This window comes from Prunus avium, chromosome 1 (genome assembly GCF_965620075.1).
Source record: "Prunus avium chromosome 1, drPruAviu1.hap1.1, whole genome shotgun sequence".
Classification (NCBI taxonomy): Eukaryota; Viridiplantae; Streptophyta; class Magnoliopsida; order Rosales; family Rosaceae; genus Prunus; species Prunus avium.
Window position 1 is genome coordinate 5154210 of NC_142284.1, and position 21098 is coordinate 5175307.

Below are 21098 nucleotides of genomic sequence, written 5' to 3' on the forward strand. Positions count from 1 at the left end.
CACAAAGTCAAAGAGAAAGTGTCATTATCTCTCTGGGACTCTTTTTATTTTGCTGTATTGTTTCTTCAATATTTAACTACTTGGTTTAAGTCCTTACTTGCTCCACTGATGGGGTAAAACACTTTAGCTGATGTGGTGAGACCTGAGGTAGGGGTGGGACTGGTGGTGTACTCTGTGCCGCTATATGGTGTTTGATTTCGAGAAGATCTTATAACTGAGTAGATGTAGAATCGGATGCGACCATAATGTAGGAGATCTCGCTTACTTGTAAGAGGTGTTAGACGGGTGATTACCGTATCATCCAAGACTTTCTCGTTTTAACTTCAGGGAGAAAATTAATAAGGGCTCTAATAATATTGTATACAGTTCGTTAAAACGACACGAATTCGCACAAAAAATTCAATGTTCGGGTCTGAGTTATCGTGTCGTGTTGATATCGTGTTGACCCATTAGCTATAGTGTCGTGTCGTGTCTTGTCGTGTCAATTCGCGAATACTTATTAGCTATCGTGTTGTGTCGTGTCAACCCGTTAAGTTCAAGGTCATTTGTGTAAATTTATCTCTTTCTTTTTTTTTATTCTCTTTCTTCTCTTTCTTCTCTTTATTCTCTTTCGTCTTTTCCTCCTCCATTCCCCTGATTTTTTAGCTTCTCTCTTTCTGCTTCACTTTCTTCTTCTCTCTCGTCTTTTCCTCCACCATAATTATGAAGCAGCAAATCGTTATCAATCAAGAGCATCAATTTATGAGGAATAAGAGGAACATACTCGGGAGGTTTCAAACCCAAGCTCCCAAAGAAAGGTTCAAACTTATTAATAGGGTGGTAGTGCAGATATCCCTTTTCCATCTCTCTCTAGCTCACTCTCATCCTCTTACAGATCCAAACACTATGATTGTTTGAATTTTTTTTTTTTTTTAACTGGTTGATTTTTTAATTGTTTAAAATTTCTGTTTTTATTTTTTTATTTTTTTTATTTTTTTTTAATTGTTATAACAAGTCGTGGTTTGACATTTCCAACCTATTTTCTTATAGTGTCGTATTAACCCTTTAAGAAAAGCGAGTTGACATGAACACGACACGAACACTGCAAACACGACACTAATGACACGTCTAGTAGTAATGGTTGGGCTTGATATATTGGGATGGGAAGTTCAAATCTCACCAACATCCCACAATTCTTTTTTGAAAAAACAAATACCAAAAGTAAAAACGAGAAGGAGTATAAAGCGGCTTCAACCTTTGTGACTTTGTGTGACTGTGCATGTACTATGTTGGCAATATGATAATCTTGCTGTTGACTTACTTCCTTAGTAGCTAAGCGCTCTTCAGTCGTTGGCTCGTTAAAACTCAACAAGGCAGGTGATTCTGGTGAGTGCTTTTTTCTTCTTTTTTTGCTTTTTCTGTGTTTCTTTTTCCTTGTTGGTTTCTCAGTTCTTCAGTTCTTCTGTTCTTGGATGGATCATATCCATCTTTGTATGTAACATTTTGGTAAACTTCCTCTCTTCGATTCATTTGCTTGTAACATTGCAACTCAACTGTATATTTTGCATCTTCGAATTATTATTTGTTTATGTCTAAATTAAAATCATCTGCTTCAATCTGCATATTTTTCACCATAAATCTTAACTAAGCTTACGTTTTTGGTAGATTTGAATGATATTTTAGACCTTAGAATAGGTCTAATAACTCTCAAATGGTTGTATTGACTTGTGTGTTTTGATCACAGACTGGAGGGCCAGCATGTCAATTTTTCTTGAAGTCTTGAAATGCCTTCTTTGTTGTGAAGATGAGCATGAGAATTATCATGGTTCTTACAATCAAATTCCCAGACAAACCAGTTTCCATAATAATGATTATGAATATCAAACTCCCCATAGAAATTACTCGCCACCCCCGACTTCTACTAATCAATCTCCAGCCTTCTATAACTATAAACCCCCATCACCTCCATCTCAAGCACCTAAATCTCCTTTTAGTTCTTCTTCATCATCCCCTAAGCCTCCAACATCGTCATCAAAACCGCGGCAATCATCTTCTCCATCTCCTAATTTCCCAACATCTTTATCTAAAACACAACCATCTTCTTCTTTCAATACATATTCAACATTCCCTGAGCCCCCATCATCTTCATCTAAGCTGCCTCAATCAACTTTTGTTAATGCATCTTCATCTAAACCACTACAATCCTCTGTCAATGCATCTTCATTTACTCTTGAATTCCTAGCATTTGCATCTAAATTACAAGTATCTTCTTCTGTTGATCAGCCTTCAGCATTACTTAAACCCCCAACATCTTCATCTAAGCTGCCCCAATCCACTCTTATTAGTCCATCTTCACCATCCCTTCAACTCCAAATACCTTCATCTAGATCATCTCCTCCTAAACTCTCTACATCCTCCTCTAAACCACCTCAGGCTTCATCAAAATCACATTCCTCATCACCAAAACCTCCAACATCTTCAAAACCATCTCCATCCTCAGGACCGCCCGTGTCTTCCTCTAAGCTCCCTCCAATCTTCAAGCAAGTTCTATCCCCCGCCTGCCCGAGTGTAATAAATCAAAAGGTGAAGACAAATTATGTGTGGGTCGAAAAGGATCCATTACCTATATTTGCGATTCCAGAGGAGATAAAAGATTTGATCAAGAATGACATTGTGCCTAATGTTCTAAACCAGCCCCTGTCTCCCACAACATATAAGGATTACTTTGCCGCTCTGTTATATGCTGAAGAGTTCTATCATGAGGTATGCAAGAATCTTGCCCATTTGTAATGCATTTTCTTCAGTAGTTAGTTAAGAAAATTATGACAGATATCAAACCATTTATATAAATATGTTTGTAAAGCACTTCTCCAAGTTTCAGTTTTTGGAAGATATGACGATAATATCTGAATTTGATTGGTTTAAACATTGATTATACAGCACAGTTTTGAATGGTTAGCCAAACATAGCTTATTTCATATTAGTAATCACTTTTCTTTACACAAAGATTCTGTTAATTATACTTGATACTTCTTTGTATGCATTGAAACCAATGCACACTAAAACTGGCTATTGTTTTGAAATCATGGAGTTTCATGTACATGCCTTTGCAACTAAATATTGTGGTATGAATGATGGAATGTAGAATGTTGTGGTAGAACATTCTTCTTTTCTCAATTTTGTATGATTTTTCTTGCTGACTTTGAAAGAAATATAATTAAAATAAACTGTGGTTGTTATTTGAAACCAGAAATGGGCAGATTTCAATATGAAGAATGTGACACTGAAGTTGCATGAAGCAGCAGTTTATAAAAATCTGGAGAAGGAAGAGAAAACCTTCATAGAATTTGAGATTGATTCTGTTCCTGAAAATAGGCCATTCCTTTTGTCAAGGGACTTAGTCTATGTACGACCATTGGGTACGAATGTTGACCAGTTTCAGGTAAACTCTGAACATCCATTGACATATGCTGAGCAATTTCTTAAAACTATCTGCATTATAATTATCTTATTGCATGTTATGCAGGGCATTATATACCGCATTATTAGGAGCCATCTTGTATTAGTGGAATTTGAAGATGAATTTTATGCTCATCATGATTCAGCCCAAAAATATGATGTGAGCTTCTCATTCAATAGAGTCTGTTTGAAAAGAGCTCACCAAGCAGTTCAAACTGCATCAGATGCTTTATTTAAGAACTTCCTCTTTCCCGATTGTGTTTCTCGTAGGAGCATCCCCACTGCACCAGCGCTGCTTTCTACCCATCCGGATAAGTTATCTGCAGTTCATCGTATTTTAAGCATTCGGGGCTCACCACCTTACCTAGTAGCTGGTTCGACAACTCGAGAGGTTGTTAGTGAAGCAGTACGCCAGTTATGTCAAACATCACCAGAAAATAAGGTTCTTATATGTGCTCCTAGTAACCGCTGTTGTGATGGGATTATGAGAAGCTTGTTGAAAGTGATTCCAGAGTCAGATATGTTTCGAGCCAATGCTGCATTTCGCGAGAAAGATGAGGTGCCTGATGACATCCTCCCATCATGCCTTTACAAAGAGACTTATTTCTCTTGTCCTCCAACAGAGGAACTCCAAGAATTCAGGGTGATTTTCTCGACTTACATGAGTAGCTTTCGGCTGCATGATAAAGGCCTAACTGCTGGACATTTTAGTCATATTTTTCTGGTGGATGCTTCATCTGCCATTGAGCCGGAAACAGCAGTGGCCTTAACTAATTTTGCAGAAAAAAGTACTACTGTTATAGTCACTGGTCAACCAGGAGATCGTTCACGTTGGGTTCGCGCAGACATGGCAAGGGAAAGGGGGCTGAAGATTTCATACTTCGAGAGACTTTTCAAGTCAAGGCCATATAGAAGCCTCAATCCAATGCTTATCACACATTTGGACCAGTAGCACGAGCCAGAATCAGCAACACCTACAGGCTTTTGCATTAAGCTTAAAACCCTTTGCATAATTGCACGAAACATTTGACTGTTTGCTGTTTAAATTTCTTGGTTCATAAGCCACAACCTAAGATATTAGGGTGACTGTTTTGTTGTAAGTAGCATTCTGCAGAGTGTGGTGATTGCTTTTAATTGTGACTGTTTTCTTGTCAAATTATTAATCACCCTCCTCGGTTCCCTTACCTCATCATCCTGCATTTTCAGATCCTCTATCTATCTCAATCAATTTTGTTTCTTAACTTGCTGATGGAAAAATCACTGTAAGTGAATTATAAGCCAAAGTTTTTTCTCAAACCAAAAACAAAAAACAAATCCTTCAGCGTGATATTTTTCCATGCCATCCACAGTTTTTTCTGAAGTCTTCTTCCTGTTAAACTTCGCTAAACAAAAAGGACTAAAGAAGATTCAACCTTTGTGACTCTGTGACTCTGTCTGACTGTGCATGTACTATGTTGGTAGACAACCCATCACCTGTTCACGCTTGAAAACCAGTACTTCAAAAAAAAACCATCTACTCCCATGGTGTAGGAGACAACTGCCTCGACGTTGCTGGCAAGATTCTCCCAGCTTCATCTGATATGCTTTTCTTTCCACAGGCAACCTGCATGCATGTTAAATTCACAATTTCCTTATTCAAACACTTAACTAACTGAAGAATCACAAAAGTGATAATAATCCCAAAGATTGAATCCGTGTAGCCCATCCATCAGCTAAGCCGTTTGGCCTTAGAAGTAGGTGGTTACCTAAGTCCCCGTTTGATAACCATTTCAATTTTAGTTTTTAGTTTTCATGTTTTGTGCTAGAGTATAGAGGGAAAAGAGGGAGAACGGAAGTGAGAATGAAAGTGAAGAAGGGATTGAGAGGAAATATGAGGGGGAGAGTTGTTACCACACATATGGGAGAATATAAACTAGAGGCATGTCATCAATTGAGGTCAATTTATTGCTGAGTAGATGTAGAATCGGATGAGACCAAAATGTAGGAGATCTCGCTTACTTCAGGGAGAAACTTAATAAGGGCTTATAATGCGACTCCTCTCATTGTCAATTAGTTTTTGAGTGAAACCTCAACTTTATTCATAGTAGAAATGGTTGGGCTTGCTAATTGAGATGGGAAGTTCAAATCTCACCAACATCCCACAATTCTTTTTTGAAAAAACAAATACCAAAAGGAAAAACGAGAAGGAGTATAAAGCAGCTTCAACCTTTGTGACTTTGTGTGACTGTGCATGTACTATGTTGGCAATATAGTAATCTTGCTGTTGACTTACTTCCTTAGTAGCTAAGCGCTCTTCAGTCGTTGGCTCGTTAAAACTCAACAAGGCAGGTGATTCTGGTGAGTGCTTTTTTCTTCTTTTTTTGCTTTTTCTGTGTTTCTTTTTCCTTGTTGGTTTCAATTTTAGTTTTTAGTTTTCATGTTTTGTGCTAGAGTATAGAGGGAAAAGAGGGAGAACGGAAGTGAGAATGAAAGTGAAGATGGGATTGAGAGGAAATATGAGAGGGGAGAGTTGTTACCACACATATGGGAGAATATAAACTAGAGGCATGTCATCAATTGAGGTCAATTTATTGCAAGGCTTTAGAAAACATTCTTATTTGATTATGATAAGAATTCCTCTTTGGGTTAAATTATGATAAATAAAAAATCAAAAATAGTTTGCAATCCTCATAATTTGTTAAACATGTTATTAACAGGTAATTTGTTTAATAATATGTTTCACACGACCTGGAACCGGCACGTTACATTTATTAAATGGGTTAGGTTTGGATTGAGCATCTTTGACACGTTTATTATTCCGATATAATACGAACCCAACATAACACGACCCATTGCCAAAGTGAAAACAAAAACTTAAAAACAGCGGGGTTTTCAATTGTAAACAACAAAGTCTGAGAATGTGGCTAATATGTCTGTCCTTGACTTGTTTTAAAATGTTAAATAGTTTGTTTAATTTTTAATTACTTAGTTTAACGCCCTTCTTTATCGGTTGATCCTTATCTAGGTGGGCCCTTTTTGCTGATTTGGCAAGGCCTGGTTTGTGGTGGGACCGGATGAATGGAATGACTTCAACTGGAGAGCCGCGTTCTGATTACGGTAGAATCTTCAAATTTGGAGTCTTTTTAACAAGCTCAGGTCCAAAACCAACAAGACACTCTTTCTCAGGTGCTGAGTGCGGTGCATTCGGTAAACTTGCTCTTTCTCAATCCATTTTGCATATGACATTATCCCATTACATCACAACTATTTATTTTCAATCTTTGAATTCATATTTTCATTTATGTCTAATTATTCCTCTGCTCGGTTTGAACTTGTTGCTCTGCATGTTTGGTAGATTTGAATGAGTCTCATACTTCAGACCCTGCAATGGGAGTAGTCATAGTTCTCAATGGTCGTTTGGTTTCTTTGTTTTGTTCACAGAAAGAGGAAAATCATGTCATTTTTTCACGAACTCTTGAAATGGCTTCCCTTCCAACCCGAATTACAAGATCGTGATACTTGCCACAGAAACAGCTTGCCACATTCATCTGAACCCCCATCAACTCCATCTAAACCAGTCCTGTCTCCCTCTAATCCACCTTCATCTTCCCCTACACCTCCTACATTGGGTAGACAACCGCAATCTTCTTCACTCCATACATCTTCGTCATCTCCTAAATTCGCAACATCTTCATCTAAGCTAACCCCATCACTTTTGTTAGTCCATCTTCATCAACCCTTCAACCCCCATCACCTTCATCGACATCATCTCCGTTTTTCCCTCAACTATCTACTTGCTCGTCTAAGCCACTTCAGGCCTCATTGTCTCCGGCTTCATCTAAGCCACATTCATTATCCACAAACCCCCCAACATTTTCTTCAAAACCATCTCCATCTTCTTCAAATCAGCAATCTTCTTCTATCAATACATCTTCTCCATCTCCTAAATTCCCAACATCTTTATCTAAAACTCAACCATCTTCTTCATCTAAGCTGCCTCAATCAACATTCCCTGAGCCCCCATCATCTTCATCTAAGCTGCCTCAATCAACTTTTGTTAATCCATCTTCATCTAAACTGTCTACATCCTCCTCTAAACCACCTCAGGCTTCATCAAAATCACATTCATCATCACCAAATCCTCCACTATCTCCAAAACCATCTCCATCCTCGGGACTGCCTGCGACTTCCACTGAGTTCCCTCCAATCTTTAAGCAAGTTCTATCCCCAGCCTCCTCAAATGTAATAAATGAAAAGGGGGAGAAAAATTATGTATGTGTTGATATTGTGCCTATATTCACGATTCCTGACGATATCAAAGATTTGATCAAGAATGAGATTGTGCCTAAAGTTCTTAAACAGCCTCTGTCTCCCACGACATATAAGGATTACTTTGCTGCTCTGTTATATGCTGAAGAGTTCTACCATGAGGTATGCAAGAATCTTGCCCATTTGTAATGCCTTTTCTTCTTAAGTAGTTAAGAAAATATGACATAGATCAAACCAGTTATATGAATATGTGTGTAAAACATAGCTGATTTCAATATTGATTATATAGCACAGTTTTTAATGGTTTGCAAAACATAGCTTATTTCGTATTAGTAATCACTTTTCTATACACAAAGATTCTGTTTATATATTTGATACTTCTTTGTTTGCATCAGTGACTGGCTATTGTTTTGAAATGATTGAGTTTCATGTACATGCCTTTGCATTGTGCATTGTGCATTTCAGTATCTTAAGAGCTGTCGTATGATGAATGATGGAATGTTGAATGCTGTGGTACAACAACATTCTTTTCTAAATTTTGTATGATTTTTCATGCCGACTTTGGAAGAAATTAAAAAAAAACCTTTGCTGTTATTTATATAAGAGCTTATTGACTGCGAAGGAGATGTCAGGGCGTGTAAGGCTTAGGTATTGAAGACCACCAACAAGACGACGGTAGGGAGTTGCATCCGTTGGGGGGGAGCCATCATGGAGCATAAGTGAGTCAGTTGTGGAGAGGGGCGTACTGACAGCCTTTGCACCATCCATCTTGGCATTGACAAGAAGATCATGAATGTACTTTTGCTGAGAGAGGAATAAACCAGTGGCTGTGGGAAGAACCTCAACACCAAGAAAGTAATGTAATGAGCCCAAGTCCTTGACAGAGAACCGAGTGGCTAAGAGTTGAATGAACTTCGCCACAAGTGAGGAATTATTACCTGTAATAAGAAGATCATCAACATAAACCAAAAAATAAATTACAGTAGTCCCATTTTTGAAGAGAAAGAGCGAGGCATCAGAGATGGCATTGACAAAGCCATGGGAGAGCAAAAATGAGTGTAATTCCTTGTACCACGCCCGTGGAGCCTGTTTGAGGCCATAGAGGGCTTTCCTCAATTTACACACATGAGATGGATTATTAGCGTCAACAAAACCAGGCGGTTGGACCATATAGACATTTTCAAGGATTGTGCCATGAAGAAAAGCATTGTTAACGTCCAACTGACGTATTGGCCAACCATGAGTCACGGCAAGATGCAAAACAATTCGTATGGTAGTAGGTTTGACCACCGGACTGAAAGTGTCTGAAAAATCAACACCAGGACGTTGGTGAAAACCCTTGGCAACTAAGCGTGCCTTGTACCTGTCAATAGTGCCATCAGGATGCCGTTTGATACGAAACACCCACTTACAACCAATAAGATTTTGAGAGGGGAGTGAAGGAATGAGCTCCCATGTACCATTGCGAATTAACGCATTAAACTCATTGGACATTGCTTGTCGCCAAAGGGGATCCTTAACGGCCTGGGAAACACATGTCGGTTCAATGGAGGAGAGAATGGGGTGTTTAGTAGCAGTCATAGCATATCGGGGATTAGGTTTGTGGATACCTGCTTTGGCACGGGTGACCATGGAATGATCGGGGAGCACAGGGGGTACGGGGGGGTTGGAAGGGTGCGGGTCAGAGGATGGAAAGGTGACAACAGTCCTATGAGGGTTTCTAGTGTATGTACGAATTGGGCTGAGGTGGGGAGGTGGCTGGGCTGGGTCAATTTGGGCTGGAGAATGTGAGGTAGGGGCTGAGGCTTGGGGGTTGGGGGATGGTAAGAGAGGAGCAGCAGCAGCAGCAATGGGGGCCAGGGATACTGATGGTGACGGCTCCGAGACGGGGGCAGATGCTGATGATGAGGCTGATGTGACATGTGGTGGCATCGAAGAAGAAACAACCGGTGCAACAGGCATGGTGGGTGAGTGTATAGGAACATAAGTAACTGGAGGAAGAGAGGAGACCCAAGTGTGAGAGTTATCAACAGTGACATGGGGAATGGAGGAAGGGAGGTTGGCAAGAGGAAAAGTGGACTCATCAAATTGAACATGCCGAGAGATAAAAATTTTGTTGGAGGAAAGATCAAGACACTGAAAGGCACTTTGATTAGGTGAGTAACCAAGGAAGAGACATGGGCGGGAACGAGGAAGTAATTTATTTGAATTGTAAGGACGTAACCAAGGAAAACACAAGCACCCAAAGGTACGAAGACGGGAGTAATTGGGCTGTTCATCAAATAGTTGAGTGAATGGGGAGAGATTGTGGAGAAGCGGAGTGGGCATGCGGTTGATAAGATAGGCAGCTGTTTTAAAGGCATAAGACCAATAGGTGAGAGGTAAAGAAGCTTGATGAAGAAGGGTGAGACCGGTTTCAACAATATGACGGTGTCGCCGTTCGGCGACCCCATTGTGTTGCGGAGTGTGAGGTGGTGTAAGAAGATGGGTGATGCCATTGGATGAGAGAAAATGTTGGAGTTTGATGAATTCTCCCCCACCATCAGTGTATAATCTAGTGATTTTTCTTTTGAAGTAATTTTCGACAAGTGCTTTGAAGGTGACAAAAGTGGAAAACACATCAGATTTCTTTTTGAGAGGGTAGAGCCATATGTATTTTGTGAAATGGTCAACAAATATAACATAGTAGGAAAAACCATCAATAGAAGAGTATGGAGCAGGGCCCCAAACATCACTGTAAAGGAGGTCTAATGGACCATGACTAGTGAGAGACGAAGTACCAAACGGGAGCCGATGGCTTTTATTACATAGACACGAATGACAAACAGACTCGGACAATTTGGAAGACACATTAATGGAAGATAAACGAAGGACTTGTTGGAGAGTTTTGTGACTGGGGTGACCAAGACGACGATGCCAGAGGTTGGGAGAGACCACCACACCCACTAGAGCTTGCGGTTGACAAAAGGATTTGGGAGACCACTCGTACACATCACCCTTATTCGGGCCTCGAAGAAGAACCGCCCCCGTGCTCAGATCCTTGACATGAAAGAAATCAGGAAAAAGTTCAATAGATGTATTATTTTGTTTATTAAATTTAGAAATAGAAATAATGTCTTTTTGCATAGAAGGAACACAGAGAACATTGGATAAGGTGAAAGATTGAGAGGATGAGGAGGGTAAAGTGGTTGAACCGACATGAGTGATACCCAAACCTGAACCATTACCAATAATTATTTCATCAGGACCATCATATGTAGAGGCACCAGAGAGAGTGTTGACGTTGGAGGTAACATGGTGAGAGGCACCAGAATCAAGCAACCATGTTGGAGAAGAGGTGGGCCTACCATGGGTGGTAGGATTGGCCACTGGCTGACTGTGAGGGCCAGATTGGAGTTGGGGGCAGCGTTTGGCACTATGACCTTGAGTGCCACACCATTGACAGAAACCACGATAACCTGTGCTGTTCATGTGGGTAGGGCGACGACTATTGTCAGTGAAAGCTGGTTGGGTGGGCCCATAGGAACCACGAGAAGGATTGCGAGAGGCAAAGGACCCACGGTTGGAGTTGGAGTTGTTAGAGCGATAGCCACGGTTTGAGGTGTGGGAGCGAGATGTCTGAGTGACATTGGCAGTGATCACTGGGGCAGCAACAGCGGTATCATCACGCTTGAGAGCGGCTTCATGTTCAACCAGCTTGTCATGGAGGTTTTCAAAAGAAATTGAGGTGTCGCGGGAACGAACCACCGCAGCAATTTCCTTGAAGTCAGATCCAACACCATTAAGAATGTAGAGGAGGAGATCGTCATCGGAGAGGGGAACATCAATGATGGCGAGCTCATCTGCAATAACACGGACTTCTTGCAGATACTCAGAGACAGGCTTGTTCTCACGGCGCAGGAGAGTGAGGCGTTCTTTGAGACCAAGAACGCGGGCACGAGCTTTGCTAGCAAAGAGATGGAGAAGCTTGTCCCAAGCCTCCTTGGATGTCTTGGCAGAGGCGATAAGGGAGATGACCTGTGGTGAGACGGAAGCAAGAATCGCATGGAGGAGGAGTTGATCTTGCCGAATCCAAAAGGTGCGAAGCACGGTTTGAGTGGTTGATGGGCAGAGACTAGAACCGTCCACATAACCCATGAGGTCGTAGCCGTAAAGGAGGGCGTTGAATTGAGCACGCCATGATGGATAATTGGTGGGTGTGAGTTTTACGGGTAGTTGGGCTGTAGCGTTGATTGTGATCAAGGTGGGAGTGGAGGAGTTGATCTCTGGTACAGGGATGGTTGCAGAGGCGTCAGTGGCCATGGATGAAGACAGAGAAGAGAGGAATCAGGAAAAAAAAAAAAATTTGCTCGTTGGAGTTTTTGGGCTGTGATACCATATAAGAGCTGAGATCAATTGGTATATTTCAATAATAATGTTTACAGGTACAGGTCTATGATTATATACAGTTTGAATACAATCCTAATAAGGTAAATACAATCAGACTTGAGTGACTGAATCAATCCTAATCAAATAGAATAGGAAAGACAGCTTAGCATATATATCACATTTGACTTTCATACGGAGGAGCCGATTGTGTTGTTGATGGAGCAGATTGAGTTGTTGATGAACTGATCTCCTTTGATATAGGAGATTCCCTAATAATTTTGAAGAAGAATGGAGATGAAAACTTTAATGATGTTGTATTCACAATAACCAATATTTATACAAAAGTGTTGTGCACATAAGTCAAGTCAAGCACGTGAGTGATGGCTCACATATTCCTAACATATCCCCTAAATCTATGCATTAAAATATGGGATGTCCCACAATATGGAATGTTCCCCAATATGGGATGTTCCCCCTGGAATAAAGGGATGTGTATTGCTTTGTCTCTAATATGCCCCCTCAAGCTGATGGGGATGAAGTCCACATGAGCTTGGTCCGAAAGGATGAGAAAAGAGGAGTGGAGAGCCCTTTGGTAAAGATATCTGCAAGCTGATTGGAGGAACGGACAAAACGGATTGTCAAGAAACCTTTGAAAACTAAATCGCGAATGAAGTGATAAGAGACCTCAATATGTTTTGTTCTTGCATGAAAAACAGGATTGGCAGCAAGTTGAGTGGCACCCATATTATCTGAATATAACTGAATGAAAGACAAGGGCAATCCAATGTTGCGGAATAAATAAGAAAGCCAAACCAGTTCTGAGGTAGCTGTAGATAAAGCCTTATATTCGGCCTCAGTACTTGACTGTGAGACACTAGCTTGCTTCTTAGCAGACCAAGAAATGAGATTGTTGCCTAAAAATACACAATAACCCATAGTGGAGCGTCGTGTATCAGGACAACCAGCCCAATCAGCATCAACAAATCCAGTGAGAGATAAAGAAGGTGTAACAGAAAATTGTAAACCAAACCCGAGAGTGCCTTTCAAGTAACGAAGTATGCGTTTAGCTGCCTGTAGATGAAGATCGCGAGGACAATGCATAAACTGGCATACTTGTTGGACAGCATATGTAATATCGGGACGAGTGAAAGTGAGATATTGTAATGCTCCAACAAGTTGACGATATTGAGCAGGATCCTCCAAAAGAGTACCATCATGAATGGACAACTTTCGACCACTGGGGACAGGAGTGGAACATGGTTTACAATCAAGCATCTTCATTTTTGATAGGAGAGAGAGAGCGTATTTGGTTTGAGTAAGCTGAAGCGAAGAGAAAGTTCTTTTTGCTTCTATGCCAAGAAAATAATGTAAGGGCCCCAAATCCTTCATAGCAAAGCGAGAGGACAAATAGCGAATCACAGATCTCAACAAAGAATCGGATGAGCCAGTGAGAATAATATCATCAACATAGACGAGAAGAAGCACGGTGCCATGGGAGCATTTAAGGACAAACATAGAAGGATCTGCTTTGCTACAAATGAAACCAGCGTCCATAATTGTAGAGCTAAAGCGATGAAACCATGCTCTTGGAGCTTGTCGAAGCCCATAAATGGCCTTGTGTAATTTACACACATGATGCGGATAAGTAGGATGAACAAATCCAGGAGGCTGTGCCATATAGACTTCCTTAGAAAGAACACCATGAAGGAAAGCATTTTTAACATCAAGTTGGCGAATACTCCATTTCATAGAAACCGCAATAGAGATAATAGTGCGAAACGTAGTAGCTTTAACGACGGGGCTAAATGTTTCATCAAAATCAATACCTTCTTGTTGAGTATACCCCTGAGCGACAAGGCGAGCTTTAAAACGCTCAACAGAACCATCTGATTTTTCCTTGATTTTGTAAACCCATCGACTGCCAACAATATTCATTGAAGGATGTTGAGGAACTAAAGTCCAAGTATTATTTTGACGGAGGGCATCATATTCTTCCTGCATTGCATGAACCCATTTGGAATCCGAGGATGCTTGTCGATAGGTTGTGGGCTCACGTAAGGAGGATTGGAGGTGAGCTGTAAGTGCATAGTCAAGAGAATATTTACTAGAAGGGCGTCGTGTACCAACCTGTGAACGAGTGACCATAGAATGATGAGGTACTGGTGGTGGAGGAGGATGAGAGACAGTAGTATTAGAAGAAGGGGGAGCAGACGGAACAATTGGAGAATTTGGAGCAACAAACTCTTGCCCTATAAGGGTAGTCGAGGCGGAGACATCTTGGGTATCAGTACCATCAAGACTAGAAGTGGCTGAAACTGGATCAGTTCCTGAGGTAATGTGAGGCAACTCTGAATTAGAAGATGAATGAAGGATTGGTTGTAATAAAGGAAATGTCAGAACCGAAGAAGGCTCCTTAAGAGTTGTTGAGCTGCTGTCATTGGCAATTTTTTTGAAAAGGAAAAGTAGTCTCATCAAATACAACATGGCGGGAGACAAACATACGATTTGTATGAGGATCAAGGCACTTATAGCCTTTATGAACGCTGCTGTAACCAAGAAAAACACATTTCCTGGACTTAGGATCAAGTTTGTCCTTTCGATATGGTCCAAGAAATGGATAACAGCTGCAACCAAGAGTCTTGAGATGTGAATAATCAGGAGCATGACCAAATAAAATCTCATAAGGAGAACAATGGTTAAGCACTGGAGTAGATAAACGGTTGATAAGGTAGACAGCCGTGGAAAATGCCTCCAACCAGAAACGACGAGGTAAATGAGCCTGATACATTAAAGTGAGTCCCATTTCTTGAATGTGCCTGTGTTTCCGTTCAGCCACTCCATTTTGTTGAGGTGTATGAGGACATGAAATTCGTTGAGAAATTCCACAATCATCCAAATAATTCTTAAAAACCCCTTGAACAAGTTCCTTAGCCCCATCACATTGGAAAAAGCGAATTTTAGCGTTGAACAAATTCTGACTCATTAACTTAAAATGTTGGAAGCAACTGAAACTGTCTGACTTAGCTTTCATAGGATATAACCATGTGTAACGACTGAAATCATCAATAAAAATTATATAATAACGAAAGCCGGAAACACTAGATTGGGGTGAAGGTCCCCAAATGTCACAGTGAATGAGATCAAAAATAACAGAGCTTGTTCTAGTAGATAAAGCAAATGGTAATCGTCGGCTTTTGCCAATCTGACAGGCTTCACAAACTGAGGGCCAAGCAGACTTTGAAAAATCCTTATCTATTGGAAGTTTAGACATGACAGGAGATGAAGGATGCCCCAAGCGTCTGTGCCACAGAGTTCTGGAATCTGTATTAGAGCAAACCGCAGCTACCTCTTTATTTCTGGAAACTTGATTGGGAAAACCAGATTGCTCACCATGACCTATAGGAATGGGATACAGATTTCCTTTAACTGGACCTTCCATGAGTGTCTTCCGAGTACGCAGGTCCTTGATCACATAACCCCATGGGAATAACAAGAAAACACAATTATTATCACGAGTAAATTTTGCAACAGACAATAGATTCTCTTTGATGCCAGGAACATGCAAAATATTTTTCAATAATAATGAATGAGATGGAGTTGGAAGAATACCATCACCCGTATGTTTAATAGGAAGAGAATTTCCGTTACCCACATAAACTTGATTGTTGCCTGCATGAGCCATTGGGTTTTGAATCACCCCTGGAATATGTGTCATATGACTAGTTGCTCCTGAATCTGCCAGCCAATGAGGAGATACATTCTCAGTGAATGAGTCATTAGAGGTGTATGGACCTAAGTGCATACCAGCAAAGTTTGAAGAAAGAGATGCTTGGTGGCCATAATTATTTTGATTTTCACGGCGAGAATAAGAACTGCAAGTATCAGCAGCATGTCCCTCATTGTGACAAAGTTGACAAATCAGGCGACGATTGCGAAAACCACGATCAAATGCTCGATCAAAGCCACGACTATAATTACGTCCATTGCCACGACCAGTGCTATATCCGCCATTATGATTGCCACGTCCACCGCGATAACCATTTCCACGATTTCCAAAACCACCACGACGGTATTGACTACCGCTGCCGTTGTCAAACCTCTGTGCAGAGTTGTTGTTAGAGTTGTTGTTGCGAGTAGAAAGAGCAACTTCATTTGTTTGAGAACCAGCAGAAGCAATTGTAGAGGATTGATGTGAAAGTAGTGCATTAACTCTCTGCTCGTGCACAAGCAGGCGTGCCCGCAAATCATCAAAAGATGGTGGTTTCTCCCGGTTTTCAATTGCATAAACAAACGGTAAATAATTTGGTTCATGTTGCAGCCCATTAAGAGTGCGGGTTACAAGCTCAGAATCAGAGACAGAATGATTAATAGCAGCAAGTTTATCAGCAATCCCCTTAATTTCAGCAATGTATTCTTCTGCAGAATATGTACCTTTCTTAATACTTTGAAGACGGTCACGAAGATAATCAATACGGGCTTGAGATTGTTGTTGGAAAAGAGTTTGAAGAGAATCCCAGACTAGCTTCGAAGTGTGTAAACCAAGAACATGAGCACTAGTTCCAGGGGAAAGAGTTGCCTTTATACAACTTAAGAGAAACTGATCGGTTTTCATCCAAATCTTGTAGTCCGGATTGATTTCTTCCTTTTGTGTAGTTTTGTCTGTCACTGATTGTGGTGGTGCAAGTGTGGAGCCATCTACATAGCCAAGTAGATCATTGCAAAGGAGCAGAGGCATAAACTGGTCACGCCACAGGAGATAATTCTCTGAATCTAGTTTTACAGAAATATGATTTGATATGTTTGTGATGGGAAAAGAAAGAGTAGAAGAAGTGGACGCCATATGAAAAGAGGATTAATAGATTGAATATTGGAGAAGAAGAAGAGGAAGGTATTGGAAGATGAAGAAAAGAAATATTATTGCTCCAGGTGAAGCTCTGATACCATGAAGAAGAATGGAGATGAAAACTTTAATGATGTTGTATTCACAATAACCAATATTTATACAAAAGTGTTGTGCACATAAGTCAAGTCAAGCACGTGAGTGATGGCTCACATATTCCTAACATATCCCCTAAATCTATGCATTAAAATATGGGATGTCCCACAATATGGAATGTTCCCCAATATGGGATGTTCCCCCTGGAATAAAGGGATGTGTATTGCTTTGTCTCTAATAAATTTAAACCAGAAATGGGCTTGTTTCAATACGAAGAATGTGACACTGAAGTTGCATGAAGCAGCAGTTCATAAACATAAAGACAAGGAAGAGAAAACCTTCGTAGAATTTGAGATTGATTCTGTTCCTGAAAATCGGCCATTCCTTTTGTCGAGGGACTTAGTCTATGTACGGCCATCAGGTACAAATGCTGAGCAGTTTCAGGTAAACTCTGAACATTCATTAACATTTGCTGAGCAATTTGTTAAAACTATCTGCATTATAATTATCTTATTGCATGTTATGCAGGGCATTATAAATCGCATTATTAGGAGCAATCTTGTATTAGTGGAATTTGAAGATGAATTTTATGATTATCATTATTCGACCCAAAAATATGATGTCAGCTTCTCATTCAATAGAGTACGTTTGAAAAGAGCTCACCAAGCAGTTCAAACAGCATCGGATACTTTGTTTAAGAACTTCCTCTTTCCCGATTGTGTTTCCCGTACGAGCATTCCCACTGCACCAGCACCGCTGTCTGGCAGTCACAAACTTGACGCCAAACAATTATCTGCTGTTCGTCATATTTTAAGCATTCAGGGCTCACCACCTTACTTGGTGGCTGGCCAGCTTTGTGTTGAAAGGAACGTTTTTAGGCCGTCGAGAACTGGAGCGGTTGTTTGTGAAGCAGTGCACCAGTTATGTCAAACCTCACTCAAAAATAGGATTCTGATATGTGCTCCTAGTAACTGCTGTTGTGATGGGATTATGGGAAGCTTGTTGAAAGTGATTCCAGAGTCCGATATGTTTCGAGCCAACGCTGCATTCCGTGGGAAAAATGAGGTGCCTGATGACATCCTCCCATCATGCCTTTACGAAGACCCTTATTTCTCTTGTCCTCCAACTGAGAAGCTCAAAAAATTCAGGGTGATTTTCTCGACTCTCGTGAGTAGCTTTCGGCTACATGATAAAGGCCTAACTTCTGGACATTTTAGTCATATTTTTCTGGTGGATGCTTCATCTGCCATTGAGCCAGAAACAGCAGTGGCCTTAACTAATTTTGCAGAAAAAAGTACTACTGTTATAGTCACTGGTCAACCAGGAGATAATTCACGTTGGGTTCGTGTTGAAATTGGCTCAAATTTGGCATGTGGGTCAATATTGGTTTACCATTGGAGTTGCCCATGTGAGTAAATGTTGGCTTGCTATGAGGTCAAAATGTGTGGCTAGTTTGGTAGCCATCCATTGTTGAGTTTGGTAGCCAACATATGAATAGTTGAAGCTTGCATTCACACTCTTGCATCTTTGGCTATAAATTGGAAGCAAATGTTTTCATTTGTAGCAATCACAACCAAGTGTGAGAAGAAGAGAAAAATTGTTCTTTCTTTTCAATTGTTGTGAGAGTGTGACTTGGGTGTATTTGGGATTTGGGTTGTGAGAGTTAAACTCTATAATTCCTAGGATAGGTGAGAGTGTTTAATCTCATTTGTTTGTAATCTCTTTTGGGATACTAGTGGAAGTTCTTGCCATCTTCGAACTGGACGTAGGCTACACACGGGCCGAACCAGTATAAATCCTTGTGTCTCTTGGATTTTGCTATTTTCATATTTGTCTTGTTTGTTTCAACGGTTCCGTATTGTCCACCCAGTGCAATCCGCTTCCGCTGCGCACAACAAGTGGTATCAGAGCTCCAAGTTTCGACTTGGGAGTTTTGTGTTCGTGATGATGAAACCTGGAAACATATCGACAAAGTATGAGATAGCTGTGTTCGATGGGAGGAACGACTTCAGTATTTGGCGCGTGAAGATGAGAGCCTTGTTAGTGCAACAGGGGCTGTTCAAAGCGCTAAAGGGTAAGGAAGTCTTGCCAAAAACATGGTCTGACGAGGAGAAGGATGATGCCTTGGATCGGGCACTCTCTGCAATTCAGTTGCAGCTAGCGGATGTTGTTCTCCGTGAGGTGGCTGATGAGACTACTCCTGCGAAGTTATGGCTGAAATTGGAGACTTTGTACATGACCAAATCGCTTGCAAATCGGTTGTATACGAAACAACGATTGTATACCCTTCGTATGGCAGAAGGTACACTTATTCAAAACCATCTTGATGAGCTTAACAAGATTATCATGGATTTGAAGGCCATGGATGTGAAAATTGATGATGAGGATCAAGCCTTGATTTTGTTGTGTTCTTTACCTAATTCTTATGGCAATTTTGTGGAGACCATGTTGTATGGTAGAGATACTGTGACTATGGAGGATGTTAAGGCATCGCTTAATTCTCGCGAGTTGAAGAACAAGATGTCGGAGAACTCGACTGAGAGTCGAACAGAGGCTTTGATGGTTCAAGGCAAGGGTAAAGAAACAGAATCAAGCAGTGGTGGAGGGAATTCGCGTTCCAGAGGGAAGGCTCGGAAGGGCAAATGCAACTATTGTCACAAAGAAGGGCATTGGAAAGTCGATTGCCCATTAAACAAAGAAAATGAGGGATCTAATAATGCAGGTGCTTCCGCGAATATCGCCGGGGAGGACGAATTTGAGTTCGCCCTATGATTGATGTTTTCAGTGTGCCATTGTTTGGGGTGTGATCTTTTATTTGTCTTTGGTTGTTTTTTTTTGGAAATTTCCCCTCACGGTGGAGTTCCAAGAATTCGTGTTTTTTTTGTGAGTTTTGGGTTGTTTGCTATTTTTCCTCTGTGTAACATTGTTGGTTACTTTTTGGGTTGTTTTTTCCTTTCTTCACCATATTTTCAATTGGGTTTTTTTTAAGGGGTTATCTTTGGGAGGGTAATTCCCTCTTTTGGGCAGCTGAAATTGTTCGTTCCTGCTACTTGGTTGTCTAGACTTTGCGTGTACTGTAGCGGAAGAAGCTTGAGGTTCAAGCGTTTAAGGTTTTGTGCGGTTTATGCACGTACATTCAGCTGGTGTGGCTTGGTTATGTGGGTGACATTGAAGAGGTTCTTCTGTTGGGGTCATCTGGTTCGATCGAAGCACACATTTTTGGGTTACAAGTTCAAGGAATGTTGAGCTTGATTTGGTAAGAGGAAGATGGGCGACAGAAAGTTCTACTGTGGCTTGGTAAATTTGTGCCAAGGTGGAGATTGTTGAAATTGGCTCAAATTTGGCATGTGGGTCAATATTGGTTTACCATTGGAGTTGCCCATGTGAGTAAATGTTGGCTTGCTATGAGGTCAAAATGTGTGGCTAGTTTGGTAGCCATCCATTGTTGAGTTTGGTAGCCAACATATGAATAGTTGAAGCTTGCATTCACACTCTTGCATCTTTGGCTATAAATTGGAAGCAAATGTTTTCATTTGTAGCAATCACAACCAAGTGTGAGAAGAAGAGAAAAATTGTTCTTTCTTTTCAATTGTTGTGAGAGTGTGACTTGGGTGTATTTGGGATTTGGGTTGTGAGAGTTAAACTCTATAATTCCTAGGATAGGTGAGAGTGTTTAATCTCATTTGTTTGTAATCTCTTTTGGGATACTAGTGGAAGTTCTTGCCATCTTCGAACTGGACGTAGGCTACACACGGGCCGAACCAGTATAAATCCTTGTGTCTCTTGGATTTTGCTATTTTCATATTTGTCTTGTTTGTTTCAACGGTTCCGTATTGTCCACCCAGTGCAATCCGCTTCCGCTGCGCACAACAGTTCGCGCAGACATGGCAAGGCAAAAGGGACTGAAGATTTCATACTTCGAGAGACTTTTCAAGTCAAGGCCATATAGAAGCCTCAATCCAGTGCTTATCACACAATTGGACCAGTAGCAAGAGGAGCCACACTCAGCAACACCTACAGGTGCTTTGGAATGTATACATTATGTCATACTTGTGTGCGTCTTGATGTTCTGCAGATGATTTCCCATGCATTAACCTTACAACCATAT

At 40.8% G+C, this 21098-nt stretch overlaps 2 protein-coding genes across 2 annotated transcripts; both read left to right on the forward strand.

Annotated features, from left to right (window-relative positions):
- The first annotated feature begins 636 nt into the window (after nucleotides 1-636).
- LOC110758379 (putative RNA helicase SDE3) lies at nucleotides 637-4622 on the forward strand. The gene is made up of 4 exons (XM_021960235.2): nucleotides 637-1365; nucleotides 1724-2742; nucleotides 3230-3421; nucleotides 3506-4622. Exons 2-4 carry the CDS (start codon nucleotides 1738-1740, stop codon nucleotides 4388-4390), a joined length of 2082 nt encoding a protein of 693 aa, XP_021815927.2. The 5' UTR covers nucleotides 637-1365; nucleotides 1724-1737; the 3' UTR covers nucleotides 4391-4622.
- A 2494-nt stretch (nucleotides 4623-7116) lies between these two features.
- LOC110758396 (uncharacterized) lies at nucleotides 7117-19762 on the forward strand (the record flags this gene model as incomplete). The annotated part of the gene is made up of 4 exons (XM_088247373.1): nucleotides 7117-7848; nucleotides 17243-17434; nucleotides 17519-18398; nucleotides 18861-19762. Coding segments are annotated over 4 exons (2706 nt in total), but the record flags the coding sequence as incomplete, so codon positions are not given.
- Between the last annotated feature and the right edge of the window lie 1336 nt (nucleotides 19763-21098).

Coding starts and splice junctions, on each gene's coding strand:
- LOC110758379 (XM_021960235.2), top strand. CDS start 1,738: ATGTCAATTTTTCTTGAAGTCTTGAAATGCCTTCTTTGTTGTGAAGAT. Junction 2,743..3,229: donor CTGAAGAGTTCTATCATGAG/GTATGCAAGAAT, acceptor ATTTGAAACCAG/AAATGGGCAGATTTCAATAT. Junction 3,422..3,505: donor CGAATGTTGACCAGTTTCAG/GTAAACTCTGAA, acceptor CATGTTATGCAG/GGCATTATATACCGCATTAT.